At 36.4% G+C, this 19,140-nt stretch overlaps 1 protein-coding gene across 13 annotated transcripts in view; it reads right to left on the bottom strand.

Annotated features, from left to right (window-relative positions):
• Positions 1–19,140, bottom strand: part of ZMYM2 (zinc finger MYM-type containing 2) — a 91,842-nt gene that overhangs the window by 41,459 nt on the left and 31,243 nt on the right. For 11 of the 13 annotated variants that reach the window (XM_080590211.1, XM_080590216.1, XM_080590214.1 and 8 more), the window contains 4 exons: positions 18,259–18,424; positions 17,247–17,459; positions 4,039–4,189; positions 3,139–3,254 (listed from right to left, as the gene is read on the bottom strand). In XM_080590211.1, the coding sequence (XP_080446337.1) occupies positions 3,139–3,254; positions 4,039–4,189; positions 17,247–17,459; positions 18,259–18,424 (646 nt within the window). The remainder of the gene's footprint in view (positions 1–3,138; positions 3,255–4,038; positions 4,190–17,246; positions 17,460–18,258; positions 18,425–19,140) is intronic. The other 2 variants (XM_080590213.1, XM_080590212.1) reach the window with 1 other exon arrangement.

Below are 19,140 nucleotides of genomic sequence, written 5' to 3' on the forward strand. Positions count from 1 at the left end.
CTGTCAAATTACAACTGAACGATAGACAGACACAGCCCAGGAGTCTTCTGATAGGACCAGTGTAGAAGCACAGATTCTGGCCTGCCCCTGTCATTACCTGCAGCAATAAGTGATAGAGGTGGTATCCTTGCTCATAGCAATACAAAATCAAGTTGTGGAAACATTTCTGCATGTAAATGTGTATGTGGAAGGTGTAATAGGCAGCCAAACGTTTTTCTTTCACTAGTTCAGGAAAAAGAATTTTGAAAGAATTAAATTGTTCTCTGTTAACATGAAGAAGAAGCAAATATATATGAGGCAGGCACCCATATGGACTGTACAGGCACCCATATGGCATCATACGAACTGTGCCACAAGGAAAGTTAGGGGCAATTAATTAAATAAGGAACTAAACACTCCCCTTGCCCTCACACACACAGAACTTCAACCATCGCACAGAACCCTCAAATATTTGTTACTATGATCAGATCTGAAACACTATTTCTCCAAAAAGCATGCCAAGCATCCCCCACATGCTTCCCATTTCAGAGAGAGAGTGAGACAGAGATGTAAGGAATATGAGAAAGAACACTTACAGACATCATAATAATGGTTAAGGGAGAGATCAACACAACCATGGAAAAACAGAGTATCCTGCTTAAAAATGTACTTTTAATTCTTACACAAACTGGTTCTAAAACTCTTCAGATCTATCCATAAATTGAAAAATAAAAGCTTTAGCAATAATATTCTGAAAACTTTGTATAGACTTCTGGTTTGGCAAGATAGCTTGTGTTTTAAGACATTTATACTTGTACTTTTGCTAACTTGGGTAAGACACTTGTACTACAGCCTCCATGTTCACAAGAAATAAATTAGCAGTTTTATTTTTCCTTAAGAGACAAGTTCAGTGCAAGATCTTCAACTGACCCAGTAAAGTTACTGACAGCAAAACTGGATTTAAACAATACAGCTTTGGAGCAGTTCTGTCCTTTAATCTCCAACAACGTCCTCCAACATGAGCATGAAAGAAGACAAGATACAGTCCCACTATTCTAATACCAACTATCCAACATCAATCATATTGGGCAGGCTATTTTCTTTTTTACCCTCTTTATTACAGGGATGAATGCTCTTGCAAGTTGTTTGCACGAAGAGGAATACAGATATAGATGTAAGTTGCACAACAAGTAGCTCAGCTGAATCTCTCAAGCATTTGAATAGATTAAAGCAACAATTATCTAGAAACATAAGGTTATGCATAAGGTAAAACAACAACCAACCCTAAAACACTGCAACCAAAATTAGGAACTTAAACATTCCAATCCATCTGTAAACCAAAAGCAAGCTTTTGCAGAAGGGAGACACAGACCTTGAACAGCAATTATTCCGTTGTGAGAAAGGCAACTTCTAACAAAGAAAAAAGTACAGGAAAAACAGGCACAGTAAGAGAAAGGGATGAATACAATGCCTGAAAAAGTACAAGAAAAATTATCTTCATCCGTAAAAAGTGAAAAATATGGAGAATCATGATAAAGCAGTTTGGTTTTTTTTCAAAAGATCATTGGAGAAAGCATTCCAATGTGACTGAATGCAATAAACTCTGTTCTCAATTTAGGTCCAGTTCCTACGTGTCACTCAGGTATAAGCCCCCCCATGGGAACACAGAGTCCAAAGCACACGTTGCGGTATACTGTCCTCTCCATCTAAATACTAAACGAACAGAAGAAGCAGTTCTTATATTACCAACTTTTATCTAATGGTGAATATAATTTTATTCTTCTAGACAGTGAATACATGAAAACTATCAAAAATCAGAATCGAATAGAGAAGATTATCCAAACTACCTGTAAGCAAACGACCACCTAGCTGTCCTTGGTGCTGCTGAGGACTCACAGATTGTACACTACAACTTTGAGGAGAGACTTCCATGTCGTACTGAAACTATAAAAGAAGTATTAGCGAGGTCTCAATAAGATCAAGAACCCACGAGGACATCACTGATCTGCAGTTATATTCCACAGTGTTGCTAAATATTGATTTCTCTGCAAATCCAAGAAGGCCCAGGTTGTACTTGTCATTCACTACCTTTATTTTTCTGCCTCAAATAGCAGAAAGTTTTCATTCTGAGCACTCTTGGGGCTGCAATCAATTTTAAGACCACGTAGAACGAAGTAGATGCTGAATGAGTTTGCAAGTCCAACAGATTTGTCATTACATACTAACAATCCACATCTATTTTGTTAATCAGTTCCATTTAGACTGCACTAACAGACATCTACTAAGTTGGTTAGGATGAAAGCACAAAAACAGGGCAACATGTTGGAGGTCCCATCCAGGGAATGTTAAGGAAGCAATTAAGAGACTGATTTGCTTTCCAGTAGACAGAAAACTTAAAAGTTTCATGACAAATGGGTTAACCCTATATGGGTGTAACTGCCTCCTCACATGGTGTTGAACAATTATCAATCAAACAGCACACATTTGGGGAAGCTCTTTTTACATACACAAATTGAAACAGCGTCTTTGAAACGTTCTTTGATCATCTAGACATTAATCACCACAACGCATTTTACATATGCTTTAACTGAGTCATATTAAAGAGATGACATTTTCAAAAAGCGTATCAGCCTCTTACGGTGTGCCTACCATCAGGCTTGCAACAATCCAATTTCTGGACGTAATTTAAACAGCTAGTTTCATCCGTAAAAGTTGTAATGACTTAGAACCTAACTTTGTGTTTCTATTCCCCACGTCACAAACCTTTTTTTCAGCACAATATCCTACATGAGAATGTTGTTACTGTATTTAGCATAAAAGAGATGAAAATTGTTGGTTATCAATGCACAGCAGCAAAACCCATCTCCATACAGAGGCTGGCATGGGAAAAATAAGATGAGTAGTGGCATTACTTTGTGTTCACTTACAGCATCAAGGAGAAATGGGTTATTATTATCCTGTAAGTTTAAGATAGTAACTAGTGTTATTATTATGAAACAGTACTTTCAAAAGAAATGGTTACGAGCCAGAAGCATCTGCTGTGTTAATTGTAAGTCATAAGCACGTATATAAATGCAAGCTTGCTTAATATGCAAATATTTAACACAAACACAGGTAAACAAATATTTAGGGAGGAAAATATTTAACACAACAGCTAACCTGAAATTTAGCTACACAACTGGAACTGCAAAAGTTGTACAGTTTTCCATCAGGCATTGTGGCTTGATACTGAGGTAAAGAGTTTCGTTTACAAAAGTGGCAAATAATTTCCATACCTAAAAGAAAAACGTAGTTTACAAACAAAGTAAGTACAAAATAGTAACGCAAAAAATACTGGGTTACAGGTCAGCTTTTCAATGTAAAAAGCTAAAATTTGTCTGTTTTCCAGCCAGCTTCAGTAAGTCACATAAAACAAAAGAAATTGCCTTTTTTTTTTTAATTCTGCCATTAAAGCTAAGCACCACATGTGAAACAGCACCTTCTAACAACATTCAGTAGAGCGTTTTGATCTTAAGTTTGATGAATTGAGATCTATGTCTGCTTTGCATACTGAAGTACATAAGTTTTGATTTGATTTACTCATTCCTTTCACCCAGATTAAACAGTTTACCTAGAGAATGTTTATATACAGTATAACTACCTCTATCCTTCTGCAAAAGAAAAAAATTATCAATTATTGCTTGAGGAGATAAAATGGGGTGGCGCCAAGACAAGAAAATATTAATTCACGTGTGTGGAAGTTGCACTGCCATTCTGTGGCAGAAAGCACTTTATGTTGCAACATTTCCCCCCCCCCTCCCGGAGACCTTAAGATAGATGAACTGTTTCAGAAATCAAGCAAAAATACTAGTGGGGAAAATGACCCCTCATGGGTCCATCTACTAGTGTTCAATATAAGATGATCTTTTTAAAATCTACATTTAAAAACCTATTAAGACACTAAAAATCTGCAGAGATTCATTCTAAAACAAGATAACCCACCCCCACTGTTCAAACTTGGGAAAAAAAAATCAGGTCTACTCTTATCAGTGACGAAAATCCATCATCCTTGTCACTTACTTTGTGATTTTGGATATTTTGATTTGTGTGTGTTCATGCATGCAGTTGAGCAGTATGGCTCCATATATCCATTAGGTCCTATGCACTGAGTCATGTCAAAAAACCTGCACTGAGCTCTGCAGCCAGTACAAGATGTTAATTTGCCATATTTCTAAAACATAAAACAAAGCAAAACAATGCATTAGTTAAAACCATGTTTAGCTTTTGTTTTTAAATTATAATATAATAAATAGAGGAAAGCTTATTTATTTCTGCAGTTCTCTCCCCCACCAGAACCTTCCTATACTGACTGACTCTCATAATCATTTTCTCAAGTGCAGTCAGCACTTTTTGTTTCTCTCTCCTGGGATCTGGCTAAAACTAAATTTCTATGTAAAACAAAAAATAAATAAATATAAAAATTACACTCCCTGAAAATAAGAATATTAAAAAACCACCCACTACCTACAAACTGTGATTAGAGTATACAACAAGTTCTGCTGAGTTGGAGGGTTTGAAACGACGTTGTTTCTCTCTCCTTGATGGTTATATGGACAATGGTTTTATGACAAGAAATGGGAGTTTGGCATGATGAAGGATAAATAACGGTGCTAAACTTGGAAGAAAAAAAGTTATACTCTTCCCCCAAATAATATCCTTAATGTTATCAAGTATGAGTTAGTTGTAGCAGTTTCTTGGTAACAGCACCATTTGGAGAACTTCTCTAGCTTTTAAAGTCTCCTAGTTCCAGTCCACCAGGCAGGAGAAATACCCTGCAGAGTTCCTAAACTCCTCATTTGACCCAGCGAGGAACTGTGACTCCCATTAACCTGAAAACAGACTCAATTCTGACATCTCAACACAGCAGTCTGTCAGTCAACAGTGTCCCACAAAACAGAATAAATGTTATATAAAAAGCATGGAAAAGTTGCACTGAGCAGAAATACCAGTGACAAAGTAAGTAGACAAAAATCAGTAGTTTTGACCTGCCACACCTATTATTTACCTAACAGTGAAGTATGTAGCCTATGCAACATAAAGCGAGTTTCAGTAAAAAACGTCTAAACACCTTCCCTGGCCACAGAAATTTATAAAGGCTTGGATAGCAATCACAATAATTCTTGAATTTCAACAATCACGAGTCTCAGATCAGACAATCTCTGCTTACTGGGTATTAGAAAATACCCTTCTGACACTTCGGCATGTAAGATTTCTTCCCGCCTTCTGTTCAGGAATGATTTTGGCATTGCCTCTCCTCTTTTTCAAGGCTTAAGGGGAAAAGAAATACAACGAATCTTTCACGTCTGCTCCACCTTGATCAAAGTAACAGAAGCTTAAGTGGATATCTTTGGTCTTCCCATCTCTAGTTACTTACATTTGAGAACTTGCTAAATCCAGTCTCACAAACACAGAAGAAACTTAGGGCAGCATAAGATGATATCTTCCCTATATTAAAAATGAGTATGTGTAAACATACAAACATACAAGCTTCTACCACAGATTGGGTGTAGCATCTTGCACAGACTAGCAAACTTTAAAGATACTTCAACAACTTCAAAATTTGCACAACACTTTGATGGAATCTTTGCTGTGGATTTCCTCCAAAAAGGAATCTGTGCCAAGATAGCAAGCTTCTACCTAAAGTAAAATATTTTATATAGTTCCAGGATTCTTCTTTCCCATCTGACTTTTTTTTTTTTTCCTTTAAAAATGTTCCCCAGTACCTGGTAATCACTCCTTCTAATGAGCCACAATACTGAAAAAATTCACACTAAGTACCACGAGCTAAATGCAACCATTGTACTGTTCTATGAGCTGCAGCTATTCTGCCAATATTCACTCATCTCCTCCGGCATGCTGAGAAGAGGAAAGTAGAAAACTGAGAATCCTTCAAGTTATACCATCGAGAACATAGGAGGTCACTCTTTACATAAGACTTTACTTCTTGAAAAAATTTCAGTGAACAACGACCATCAAAAAATCTGCACACACATATAGCCTTGGTACCTCTAGAACAAAATGAAATATAAATCTAGAAGCACTGGTGCAAATATGCTGACATAGCTTAACAAAGAGCATTAAGGAATATAATCAGAAAACAACGTACAGGCAGGTGGAGCTCTCACAAGTTCTTGGTCTGAAATAAAAATCAAACAAAACCATAACAACTTTATATCAAGATGAAAATATAATATATTATAAAAGAATTTATAGTAAGCTGATGAAGGCATAACTGGACATGATTCACTGTATCAAAGGACTTCATGTTTGGACAAAACCCCTTGGACGCAGAAAAAGCATTTGCTAACCAGTATCTCAATATGTCAGAATTTAACTGGTGTCAAGGAAGGCTCATGCACATTAAGTACAGTGCACCAGCATGTCCATTATTTCTGAATTTCAAATATCCTTATAATACTGGAGTTGTTTACTGATTTGACACTAGATCTTTCAGACTTAAAAGCAACAAGAAGCATCTTTTTTTACTATCTGTTAAAGCTACCAAATCCAGAACCGAAGTATCAATTTGCTTATAAATATTCCAAAATTAGAAAGGACAGGTTTTTTACCTTTTTTTTTTTTTTTTTGTATCTGCCGAGTTTCCCTAGAACCTTAAACTACACTAGCAGTACAAAGACCATGAGTTCCCCCAAAAGAAATCAAGGATGCAGAAGATTCTCTCACAATTATTGTCACAGCACTTAAGAGAATTTAAGCATTTCTGTATTACTGGCAATTTCAACATATGTTGTTACAGGAGTGAAGGGGGGACAGCGGTGAAGGAAAAAATTAAAAAGCTCCAAACCTCTTCAAATTTATCACTCCCAAGGACTCATCATTGTGTCCTTCAAGCTGAACTTCTGGTGTATTTTTATTATTCTTTTCAGCATTCCCCGAACTTCTAAGTTTGAATATTAAAACCATTCAAAAACTAAAAAGTACAACACTGCTATAAAAGAAATTAAAGTGCTGACAAAATACCTGAAAGTACTAATCAATCACCATTATACAGCTGCATTGCACCTTTTTTTTTTTTAGTAGTCCAACAGAAAGGCTTTCCCCATTGACAATATCAACAGGCATCCTTGTATCGTCCCATGTTTTTAGACAGCCATAATGCAAAACACGAATTTTCTCTTGTTCTCAAGTGCGAAAAGTCAAGATGAGACTCTCACAGTTTTGTACTCTCACATTCATCTCAATAGAATCACAGAATGGCTTGGGTTAGAAGGGACCTCAAAGATCACCTAGCTCCAACCCCCCTGCCACGGGCAGGGACACCTCCCACTAGATCAGGTTGCTCAGGGCCCCATCTAACTTGGTCTTGAACACCTCCAGGCATGGGGAATCCACAGCTTCTCTGGGCAACCTGTGCCATGGCCTCAGCACCCTCTGAGTGCCTCCTAACCTCTAATCTAAATCTCCCCTCTTTTGGTTTAAAACCATTACTCCTCATCCTGTCATCATCTGACAGACGTAAGTTGTCTTCCATCTCTAAGAATTTGCAGTATTAGTTTCAACCCATAGAAAAAGTAAAATTTGAGAATCCTTTCTCTAGAAGTATTCTTGAAGCTGGACTAAAGCAAACAGAAGACTGATAGAAACTAAGTAGAACTACATTAACACATTGGGCATAAGAGCAATCACGAGGCATGGATTTATGGCCTGGATGCAAGACAAATTATGGTAACGACAGATCCACAGAACCAAGAATGGTATGAGGGTCACTATGGTTCAACTGTTGTCTTGTCCAAGATGAGAACTACAGGAAGTCATATGACGCTCAACAGAAAAATGGTAAAAACAAACAGCAGGAGGTGGTTCTTCACCTAACAAGGTCAGCAGAACTTCTTACTGAAGAGCATCATGGATGTTAACATTGTATGTGTGTTAACTGCAGAAGTACTTGAAGAGATTAATTTTAAAATGTGAATGGAAAGTTATACGAGTTTTAACGGATCCCTCGATCTAGAATCAGAAGTAAAAAAAAAAATACTTAGGACAAAATATCATAAATATACCCATCCTGTTCTTACTGTTCCCTGTATGTCCACCTACATACACTGCAGGCATTGCAATTCCTGCTCTGAACCAGTAGTTGTTCTCATTCTCTTACTACGTAAGATTTTTCTTTTTAGTTCAACTTGAATATTTTAACTATCCACAAGGAAAAATGTGTTCAGAAAAAAAAAAGGAAATGAAGAAAAATGTAAAGCTGTGTCAGTGCTGTTAATGTATCGTGGTCATGAGACCAAAAAACTTTACTGGTAGAAAGAAAAATTAAACAAGGAATGCCAAAATCTTCATTATTGACTAAGAGGGAAGGAAACAGAAAATACAAGACTTCATGACTTTATTTTAAACATAACTGCTTCATTCCTCATTCCAGAAACACAGAATCATGCAGGGGCCTCCAAAGGTCAAAGTCCAACCTCCATCTCAATGCAAGTCCAGAGCTAGCTGCTCAGTTCTTGTCAAATTTGAGTATGTCCAAGGACGGGAATTCCAAAACCTCTCTGGACAACCTCTCAGTATTTCACCACTGCCATAAATTAAAGAAAAAAAAATCCTTACATGTAATCAAATCCTTTGTTTTCAAATTGTGTCTGTTGCCTTTCAACCTCCCACTGCGCACTTCCATGAATGTTCCAACTCCGACCTCCATATAATCCCCTAGATCTCCCTTTAGCCTTCCCAAGGCTAAACAAACTAATCTTACCCAAGCCTGTCCTCCCATGTCATGTGCTCCAGCCTTTCTAAACATCTTGGTAGCTCTCCACCAGACTTACTTTACTCTGTCAATCTTTTTCATCCAGGTTGATCCAAAACTGCGTACCTTGCTCCACCATCAGTCTCTGGAGTACAGAACAGAGGGGAAAAAACACCTCCCTTGACCTGCTGACTACCCTCTTGCTAATACAGCAACAGGTTGTCTAGAGAGGCTTGTGGAGTCTTCATCCTTCAAGATACTGAAATCCCAAATGGATATGGTCTTTGACAAGCTGGCTCCAAGTGGCCCTGCTTGAGCAGGGGAGTGGACACAACAAGAGGTGCCCTCGAACTTAGACATCTTTGCTGCAAGGGCACACTGCTAACTCCTGTTCATCTTGTCATCCATCAGGACACCCAAATATTTTTTTCCATAGCTGCTTGTTTGGCAGTCATCCTTCCATTCCAGATGAAAGACTGACTTGCACTCTCCATGATACTTGTACTCTCCATGATACTTCAGGAGTAGACAAGAATGATTATAGACAAAAGCTTGCACATTTTAAACTAGTCTCTGCTTCAGTTCCAAAGCTTCAAAGATGGAATGAGCTCAGAATCAACTAGCAAGAGAAAATATCCGACATTTTCCTTCCATGCACCTCTTCTTGAAAATTCAAAAACCTCCATCTCCAAGCTATCCCTAAGAGATTTTGCAGAGTCCTATGACACTATGAGTATATTTATGGCCTGCAATTTTAAGAAAATTTCAAGAAAAATACTGCTATAGAATTAGCAAATAGCGTCAATTAGGTTACTAATAAAAAGAGTTAATCTACGGGCAAAAATTATAGAAAACAACAGCATAATACCCTCTGATGAGGGGAAGCTTAATGTCTGACTACATCTCTCCCTCACTCCTCCACCTAGATTCTGCATTGAGATGACCTAATTTTAGTTAGAACACATTCATATTTGATTTCTTCCAAGGCATAAAGTCCAAAGCAAAAGTGGAAGCCTGAACATTCTTGTCTTCTTCCATTTGATTGTAAAATCACTCACTCTTTCATGACATTTGTAAACTCTATAATAGGCTTAATCCTAGAAACCAGGTCTACTTCTCATGGTAAACAACTAACAAAAGAAATACGGTAAAACACTTCACGCAAATTCTTAGGAGTCATTAATTCAGTATACATTTCAAGTCTTCATTCTGTCAGCTAGGATAGTGTTAAACTCCAACTGCCAACTACAGCAATGGCTATCAAGACACAAGATAGAACAGAAGAATTGGATATATTCCAGGAATAACAGTACTGTGGCAACAGAAATCCAAATTCCGAGAAATAAGAGGAAATTCATTTGGAGGCTTTCTGAGGAATTTTTGCTCGTGTCATTATCAGCAAAGGTGTCTACCTTTGCATCTTACTAAAGGGATGATGAAAGCTGAAGTCTGGAGCTCTTCTTGTACATACCGTAACTAAGAATAAAGATCAAGCCCAAAAATAAGTATCAGACCAATACTATAACTTCATGGTACTTTAGAAATAATGTTCACTTCTGCTTGCAAACTAGAACTAATTACAGTCTCCCTTCTTGAACCTTTCAGTTGCAGGAGTATTGCAGGAGTATCTTAATAAAGCTATTAGTGCCTAAGATCTTGGCACCTGCATTACGAGCTTTTATTCTCCATTGAGAAGAGCAGTATGGTCTCTTTCATGTTCCTTCAGAAGAATGAAGGACACATCTGCAGCCTAAGAGCATTCTTGCTACAATCTCTCCCACGCAAAGACCAGTTGACTAAGAACATTAGACCAGCTGATTGCTACAATGCCATACAGCAGCCCAAAGATGTGTTTAGAACTGGAGGAAGTGCCTTGCAATTCTGTTTATACAGTCCACATAAGAGACCTGTACATACTTCTCAATCCAGGCAAAAGCTTCTCTCCACTATCTTCACAGAGTAACAGTTTAGAATTAGAAATAAGATAAAAATAGGAAAAACTTCAGGAAAATATTCAGTGACAGACACACAGACAACCTGTGTTCAAATAGAAAAGTAAATGAGAAAGAAAACGGAAAATTTCTGGAAGTAGAAAAGCAGAGATATTCACTACATGGAGTTCTACAATAACAGAGATGCACTAGAAAGGCAATCAAGAAAGAAGCAGCTAAACTGCTTCAGATTCATTTGAAAGAAGGATGGTCCAGATGGATCCAGAAGCAATACACGTCTAAGAAAAGAACCAGATGTCAGCAGAATCTGTAACAGCAAAGAAAAAAGAAACCATATTATTTATTGAGCCTTTTGAAATACCACACCCGTACCATCTCTACCCCAAAGAATAAACTCTTCCCTGCTCCAACTTAAGGTTAAGATTAGTAACACGTCAAAAGCATTTGCCCATGTCTTAAGAGCAAAGGCTCTTACACAGTTGCTTTTGTGGTTCTTGAACACCAAGTAATTGGTGTTTCAGCTGAACTACACAAACAACCAAATCATTAACATGTCCAGTAACTTTCCTCTGGCATCTCCCACTTCCAGTGCTCCCTCTTCTTGCCAGTTTCATTCCCACTCCCCAGACATTTATCTTCATTAATTTAAGGAAATAAGAGCTGAAAAATCCCTTCTTCCCTTACCTCAAAAATTTTACTTTTACATTAACTATATGAAAGCTTTTCCTTCTGTTTCATGTTTATTTTGCCTCTTCTCTTTTCCCCTCTACCTCCAATCATTCGAGGTGTAACCACATCAGTGCACTGCTGCATCTACCCTAACTCCAATACCTAGTCATATCCCCTCCTTGCTTCCTCTTCATAACAACTTCCTGTGCTCCCATACAGATTACACCTCACAATTATGCCTTGAGTACTTTTCTTCAGAAGTATGTGGCTGTTTTAACATTTCCGATTAACCTATCTCATCCCATCTACTAAAATAGGGGTGAGACAGAATGGGAATATCCTGAACAGTTACTAACAACTCTGGTGCTTCAGTAGCCTGGTTATATAGTTGTGGGGATTTGTTTATTTTTTAATTAGAGAGCAACAGGTTCTACATGTGGGAAAAAAACATTTAAAGCAGAAATGGTCAAATAAGTGGTTCCACAAACTCAAGTACATAAGAGGTACAAATATATATATATATATATAAAATTTCTAGAGGGATTTCGTTTACATCTGAGACACAAGAAACTGGAGGTATAAAAATTAAGAGGCCTCAAAAACAAAGAAACCTCACCCCATACAGATCAAGAAGGAAAGGAAGTGGACTGTCTTGATCGGTAAAGATTTATTTCATCTTGACCATGAGAGATAAATGGAAATAGCTAGATGCTTTTTACTTTGCGGAAGTGTACACAGTATTAATATCAGTATTGTAAGACACAACTTAGTACCAGACTAGGTATTACCTGAAGTAAGACAGAAGTAGTTTACTACATGAGGAAGAGGTTCCATTATCAAATCACAGTTCAGTTGAACTGGCTGAAACCCCAACACTGTCTCTTTGGAGAGACCAGAAATATTTTTATTTTTTTAAAAAGTCAGTATTTCTAATATTTCAATTTAAAGAGGCTGCTCAGACCTCACAGTTACTGCTTTTATCAGCTGTATTTATTGAAACACAGACACTTGCCAAGAGTTTAAAAAGCAGTAACTACTGCAGGAAGCAGGAGACTTCATAGCTAATTGCACTACCAAGAAAAAAAAATAGGACAGATTCATCTTAATAACAAGAGCACAGAGAAAGAACAGACACTGCATGGGACAAGTTAAAAACCCTGAACACTTCCACCGAAGCACCATGCAATAAGACGTTCTAGCATAGCATTCCATAGAAATTTATACTAGTAGATTTGATACTTTCTGTGAGAGTAAATACAAGCTCTGTGTAAATAGTAATCCTAAACTGCAGAACTGACATGCATGTCATTGTATACAACAAAGGTTCCTAAACCTCTGCACACAGGTAAAAACACAATTTCACAAAAGAAATTGCTAGGCAAGGAGTAGAATGCAAAACGTCACATTTGAGTTGCAGCTGCCTAGGTTAGGCTTTTTCTATTGCCTGTCTGTGAGCGAAGAGCTGGTAGGGATGGCATAGCCTTGTTAGTCTTGAAGCACATTTAAGAAGTCTTCATCTAATCAAAGACGACAACCAAATGGCCTTTTTCGTAGAATCATTAGAATCACAGAATCATTAAGGTTTGAAGAAACCTCCAAGATCACCTGGTCAAACCATCCCCCTACCACCAATGTCACCCACTAAACCATGTCCCTAAGCACCACGTCCAACCTTTCCTTGAACACCCCCAGGGACGGTGACGCCACCACCTTTTTGAAGTGCTGAAGGAAAATTTTCACAAGATGAAAAGACACTGCAGCATCCTCTCCAGCCAGGAAAATACCCATTTGGTTTGCATTCACCTGGTACTCAACTATTAAGAAATCATGAAGGGCAAGGAGCTCTAGCCGTTTCTTTTTTGACAGCACATGAAGACCATTGCTTTTAAGAAGAACCCGAAGCAATCAAGGTCAAGGACATTCTAGCAAGAATTCAGTTGAGGAATCAAGAAAGACAAAAAAGGTGAAGCATAAAAAAAAAGTAACATTGTTAAACTAGTAAAGCGTTAAACACGTTTCATGCCAGAATTGAGAACACTGTGGATTGATCAGGCCAGTAAGCAAAACAGTTCAAAGACTTATCTATAGAAGAAGACACAATCAGACTCAGCCTTATCTTAGTTGAAGAGCAGAAAATTAGAATGTATGGCTGGTAGCACAAGTCAAGTCACAGACTTCACTTGATCCTTCAAATAAGGTTGTCAGGCCTGTACCCAGCTCGGGCCAACCAGGGTACAACAAACATCATAACTGCCTTGAAAAGGAAATCGGCTAATTTTGTGGATACGGAGAATATCCAATAGTATCTGGAGGAAAAACATTGAAATGATGTATGTGGCTGCTTTGGATAATATCTTCATGGCAGGCATACCTGGGGTTTCTTTCAATTTGTTGCATACTGATTTTTTTTGTGTGTAAATTCTCATTTTAATTATGAGATGCCTACACAAAGGAATCAAAATATTTTACGATTTCCAAAATTACATAGGCAATATAGTATCTGACAGAGACATGACTACCTCATTCACCTCTAGAGTTGTGTTTTCTTTACTTCTTTTGTTCAGCATCATTCTTCAAGTCCTTCTTGCCCCCCTAGATGTGAAGAGTTTGAAAATTCTTTATCTATTGCACTGCAGTTCAATCTAGAAGTAGTAGTCACCTTCAGGTTTAAAAACACCTGCTTCTGGTACGAATTTTCTTCTGACATCATTTTATCTAAACTGTCACAATGATTTTGGTTTTGGAGCAAGGTTTTAATATTATTTTCTCTCTATTATTTTTTAAGAGCTTAGCTGTCTTGATGAATGGCTGTTGTACTATCAGGGTAACTAATTTTTTCTTCATAGGCTTCATAGGCTATGCATATGTAGATTTTTTTCTTAAGTCCTAACAAATTATTAGTCTATTTATCTTTCATAAATTTGTCATTGTAAAAGAAACTTAAGCTCTGTAATTGTATCAGTTGTAGATAAAGAACAACCATTAGGAAAGCAGAACACAGGACGTAATATTCAAGATCATTTGTCTCAGTTTTAAAGCAGGTTCTGAAAATAGTCCATAGAAAGCTATGTGCATCCATCACTTTCAAGTGTGACTTAGGCACTTCAGAAGACGACCTACTCCCCACGAATAACAGTTCCTTATTTCCCTGCCTCCCACCAATGCAGTCTAAAGCAGAGGAAAGAAACCCTTCATCAACAGTGGATTATTTGCGCTCGGTGGCCATTCCAAGAGCCACAGTAATTTTTATTATGCACAATTTTCATTTCTCATTCCAGGAAGAAAAAATGTCCATGATAAGTTAATGAAAATTAATTGTTCAAATCAGTGTAATATTTATTTAAAAAAATATGAAGTATATAGATAGGTACAAGTAATGAAAATCAGTTTTCATTTATTACTTACTACTACAAATGTATAGTGATAAGCTTATGACATTTACAAAATAAACTGCTTAATACAAAGCTCGTACCAATAAGACCTATTTATTTTACAATTTTTTGTAAGAAAACATTTGCTAAAACTGTTATGTCACACATGGTAATCAGTTGCACAACACAATGTTGTAATCAAATGACACATCAACTTTTCCTGTATTATTGGCTCCAATGTGTTTATTTCAACATGTAAAGTCTCCCGTATTGTCTCCTTCACTAGTTCTCCTTTAACAGCCAGATCTGAATCAAAGATTTCCAAGAAAACATTGTTACTACTGAATTAAGCAACCTGTAATTTACCAATTGTGGCCCAATGATTTACCAGTGACATTTTCCAAAGTCTAAACTTGTTTTCAAAAATAGAACTCCTTGAATACATTCAGTTCAAAAACCTTAATGAAAATGCAAGTTCAAATCTAAATAAATCTTGCTAGACAACTAGTTACTCTGAAATAACTGTACCCTGAGCAACTTTGACACCTACAACAACATACACTAAGAAAAGCTCCTAATTTTATAGTTCTAGTTTCTCTTAATATCAAAAATACCCCCAAAACCCACACAACTCCAGGAACATTTGAAATCTGCCAGCTATGAATTACATTTAATCACCAGTCCAAACTAGATGTCCATGAGCACTAGAGTTAAGCTTCTCATAGCCTATTACAGTTCCCCAGTACCAAATATTTCCACCAAAAAAAAACTAAGAACTTGTTTGAATAAAACCTGCTGTCAGAACTGAGTACACCAAAACAACACATTTCTCAATTTGAAAGGTTCTCTTAAGGATCCGCACAATAACGCACAATACCCACTTACTATTAGCGAAGATTTCCTGGTACTGCAAACTGCTCCTCTTCCCCAAATCAAACTAGCATATACAACTTGCTACCCATATCTTTCTCAAGTACATATCTAAACACAAAATACAGAAATATCTAAACAAAGAGTACAGTCTGTAATGAGAGTTAAGTACAGATTTATCATTCAACCTCTCAAAATTCCACGTTCATTTCTTAATTCCATATGCAGTGCATGTTATACTGGTTGTGTGGGAATGTCTCAAGTTCAAAGTTAATCTCATGCCTTTTTGTTTCTTCGAGAGACAGTATTCAACGTTTCTTCAAGTCTTTCCATGGCTTCTGGGCATGCCTATGTTTTTAGTATCTTGGAAACCTATCCTGTCCCTTTTGGTTTCGCTGTGACAAAAGAACAACGCTTAAGTTACGTTTTCAGTTACGCTATTTACATATGCACGTTTCCAGAATTGCTGTATGCACATTGCATATACACAAGAACAGCCAACCCCAAAAGTAGTAAAACTGAATGTCCAAAGAGAAAATACAAACAAAAATAATGTTAACATTAAGAAACTTATCATATACACATTCAGTGCAGGGCTCCCTTTTCTCTTAGGTCATTGGTTTCTCAAAAATGGAAAGAGATGAAGAAAGAACCCAAAGCAATATTCAGCACTGGGGCCACTCACATATTCAAGAGTTAACTTCAAAAAAAAAAAAAAAGCACAGAAATTCCTTGCTAGTAAAATAGCGATTTTGCATTTCATAACACTATCCCTAAAAACTCAAAGCAGTATGGATCAAACAATAAAATTAACAAAATCCCCAAATTATTTAACATTTCACAACTATGAAATAGTTATCATAGCATAAATAGTGTGATTAATGTTTAAACCTTCCAACCAGCATTAGCAATGAACGGTTCAGAGTGAAGTTGGCTCTGTAACATATAAAGTGCATCACTACTTAGCTCTGTAATATGTGAAGTGCATCACTACTCGCCATCCGATTTCTTGATTTGGTACCATTTTGAACCACAAGTATTGCTATCTTAACAATTTTAAGAATAAATAAAACCCAAACCAAGTAAAGAAAATAAAAACACAAAATTTAAGACATGGAAGAATGAAAGTAACTATCATTTTCAAAATCGTATGCTGTACAGTGAAGAAGAGACATAGTACAGGTACATAGCCAACGTGTAAGCATATTCTCACAGCAATGTCCAACCTACACATCCTGTGTATTTTTGAATGTTTTAATAGCTTAAAAGCTATTAATAGCTTAAAAGCTAAATCCAAAAAAGTTATCACTTATGAACCAGTAAGCTTGTGTCAGCCTTGCTTTTAACATACTCCTAAATGATGTACCCATTACAAATGATACACCCATTAGAAAAAAAGAAATTATTAACAGAAAGGTTAATTGCAATGATATTTGGTTCATAACAAATAAGTATTGTTATTACAGTAACATCAAAAAAACAATAGTAGAAGGCCCATTTAGGTTAGTTTGCCCACACTTGCATTAACGTCATATTTTTAGTCTTTGTTACTTAAGACTCCTAATAAAGAATAAAACCACATTATGAGCAAGAGGATAAATTTAAGGGGTATTAATGCTTATTTTAATTTTAATTTATAGATTAAGAAATAATTACCTGCTTGTATTCACCAACGCAGTTCTGACAGCAGAATCTTTTCTGCTGACCATCAATAGTAAGAATATTGTTTCCAGCTCCTTTACTGGGTAAATACTCCCCACAATGCTCACAGCAATTCATTATTAAACCATTTGCCATCCTGTATCTATTGAAGCAGTGGTCACTGCACAGCTTATGAGTCATATTTTTAAAGCTAACTTCATGACGAATCTGAAAAATAAGAATAAAAGTATTCCGTCACCACAAAAGTACCAAGTTGCCTAAGATACAAGAGAAGTCAAAAATCTTGCATTCAAGCACAAAACTATATTAAAAAACCCACAGATTTTACTAGCTGAGTAATTCAAGGACTGATCCCATAGTATAGAAATTTCTTTTGTTTCCAAAGTTATAAGCAAAATCTTGGACCCATTTGCTCTTGTAGCCTAAAAGCCAAGATCACAGGGAGGGATGTAATAATTGGATATTGAATATCAATTTATGTAATTTTACAAAATAAACATGCAAAGATTGGCCAGACACATATGCACTGAAAACTGTATACATTAGCCTGAACTACAGTGCCCCCAGTAATGGCATCAAGAGAAAATACATTAATGAGAATTTAGAATGAAGTATACGGTATGTACCTCAAAACGTTTGTGTAGTATCTCAATATATACAGTAAAAACTAATTCTGTAAATCGTGACTTTTTAATGACAATTCTGCTAGGGAGATCCATGTTATAATTACAAGAGGCAATGCTCAATAAAATTGTTGACAGTAGGTACAAAAATATCAGCAAAGGCACTTTCTTAAAAGTCCAATAAAGTCAACAAGAGTAATTTTTCTCTCAAATTATTTCTTTATTTGCTCTTCATGTATATTAAGCCTATCTCAGTGTATATAAAATGCTGAATCGTTTCAAGTTTCCTTTTTTTCCAGTTCTCTTAGAATATTTGTAAACCAAGATTATTCTGGCTATTTTCATTACTGAGAACAAGACGGGAACAACAAAATCAACCAGACCTCAGTTAGTTTACCACAGATAGTGCATCTTGATTTATTCAAAGCTCCTTTCGAGGGATTTTGTTTATCTTCATAGAATGATAGACAGGATGTACTGCAAAACTCCTGGAAAGACTCACTTGAATCAACTTGAGCAACAATGGTACCTTTCATTGTTGTTATATCTCTGAAATAGAAAAAAACGTCTAGAATGTATGTGTATAATTATATGTATTTAAATAAGAACACTTTACAGCTTGTAACATGCATTCTTCCTTCAAATGCTTGTATTTCATATTTCAAAACAGCTTTGTGGGTGTGTAATTGTTAGTCACATGTCAAACACTAAGTTTAATAAATTTTTCTATGACTAATGTCAGCATTCCAAATACAATGTTTCCTGTGTAAAAACATATTCCCCTCCACCCCTCACCGGGTGTTATTTTTTTCCTTATTACGTTATTCTAGAACTAGGTAACTAATGCATCACTGAGATTGCCACAACTGGTACCTAATCTTAAACCAAAAATGAATATGGTGAATTTAAACTAGCTCTTTGGCAACTTCACGCAAAAGCTATTCTTAAATTTCATACAAGAAATTCAGAGCTACAGTAAAAGATGAGAAATGGTCTTTATTTGCATATGAGAACTTCACCATTGCCTGTATTAATCTCAGCATAGAATGAAGGGAATAGAGAAGGTTGTTTTCTCATACTTACATTTATAAATGTAATCAAAATTATTAAAACTATACCACTATAAAACCTAGTTTTATCATTATTTTTAAATGTTAACACCATTAAAGTTCCAAAGCACCTTAACAGTTAACACAGCTGCCCACGAAGCTGCGCCAACCTAATGCATAAAACCAGAGAAGTAACAACCAATAAAATTAATCTGA

This window comes from Anser brachyrhynchus, assembly GCF_964034855.1.
Source record: "Anser brachyrhynchus genome assembly, chromosome: 1".
In the NCBI taxonomy this organism is placed as follows: domain Eukaryota; kingdom Metazoa; phylum Chordata; class Aves; order Anseriformes; family Anatidae; genus Anser; species Anser brachyrhynchus.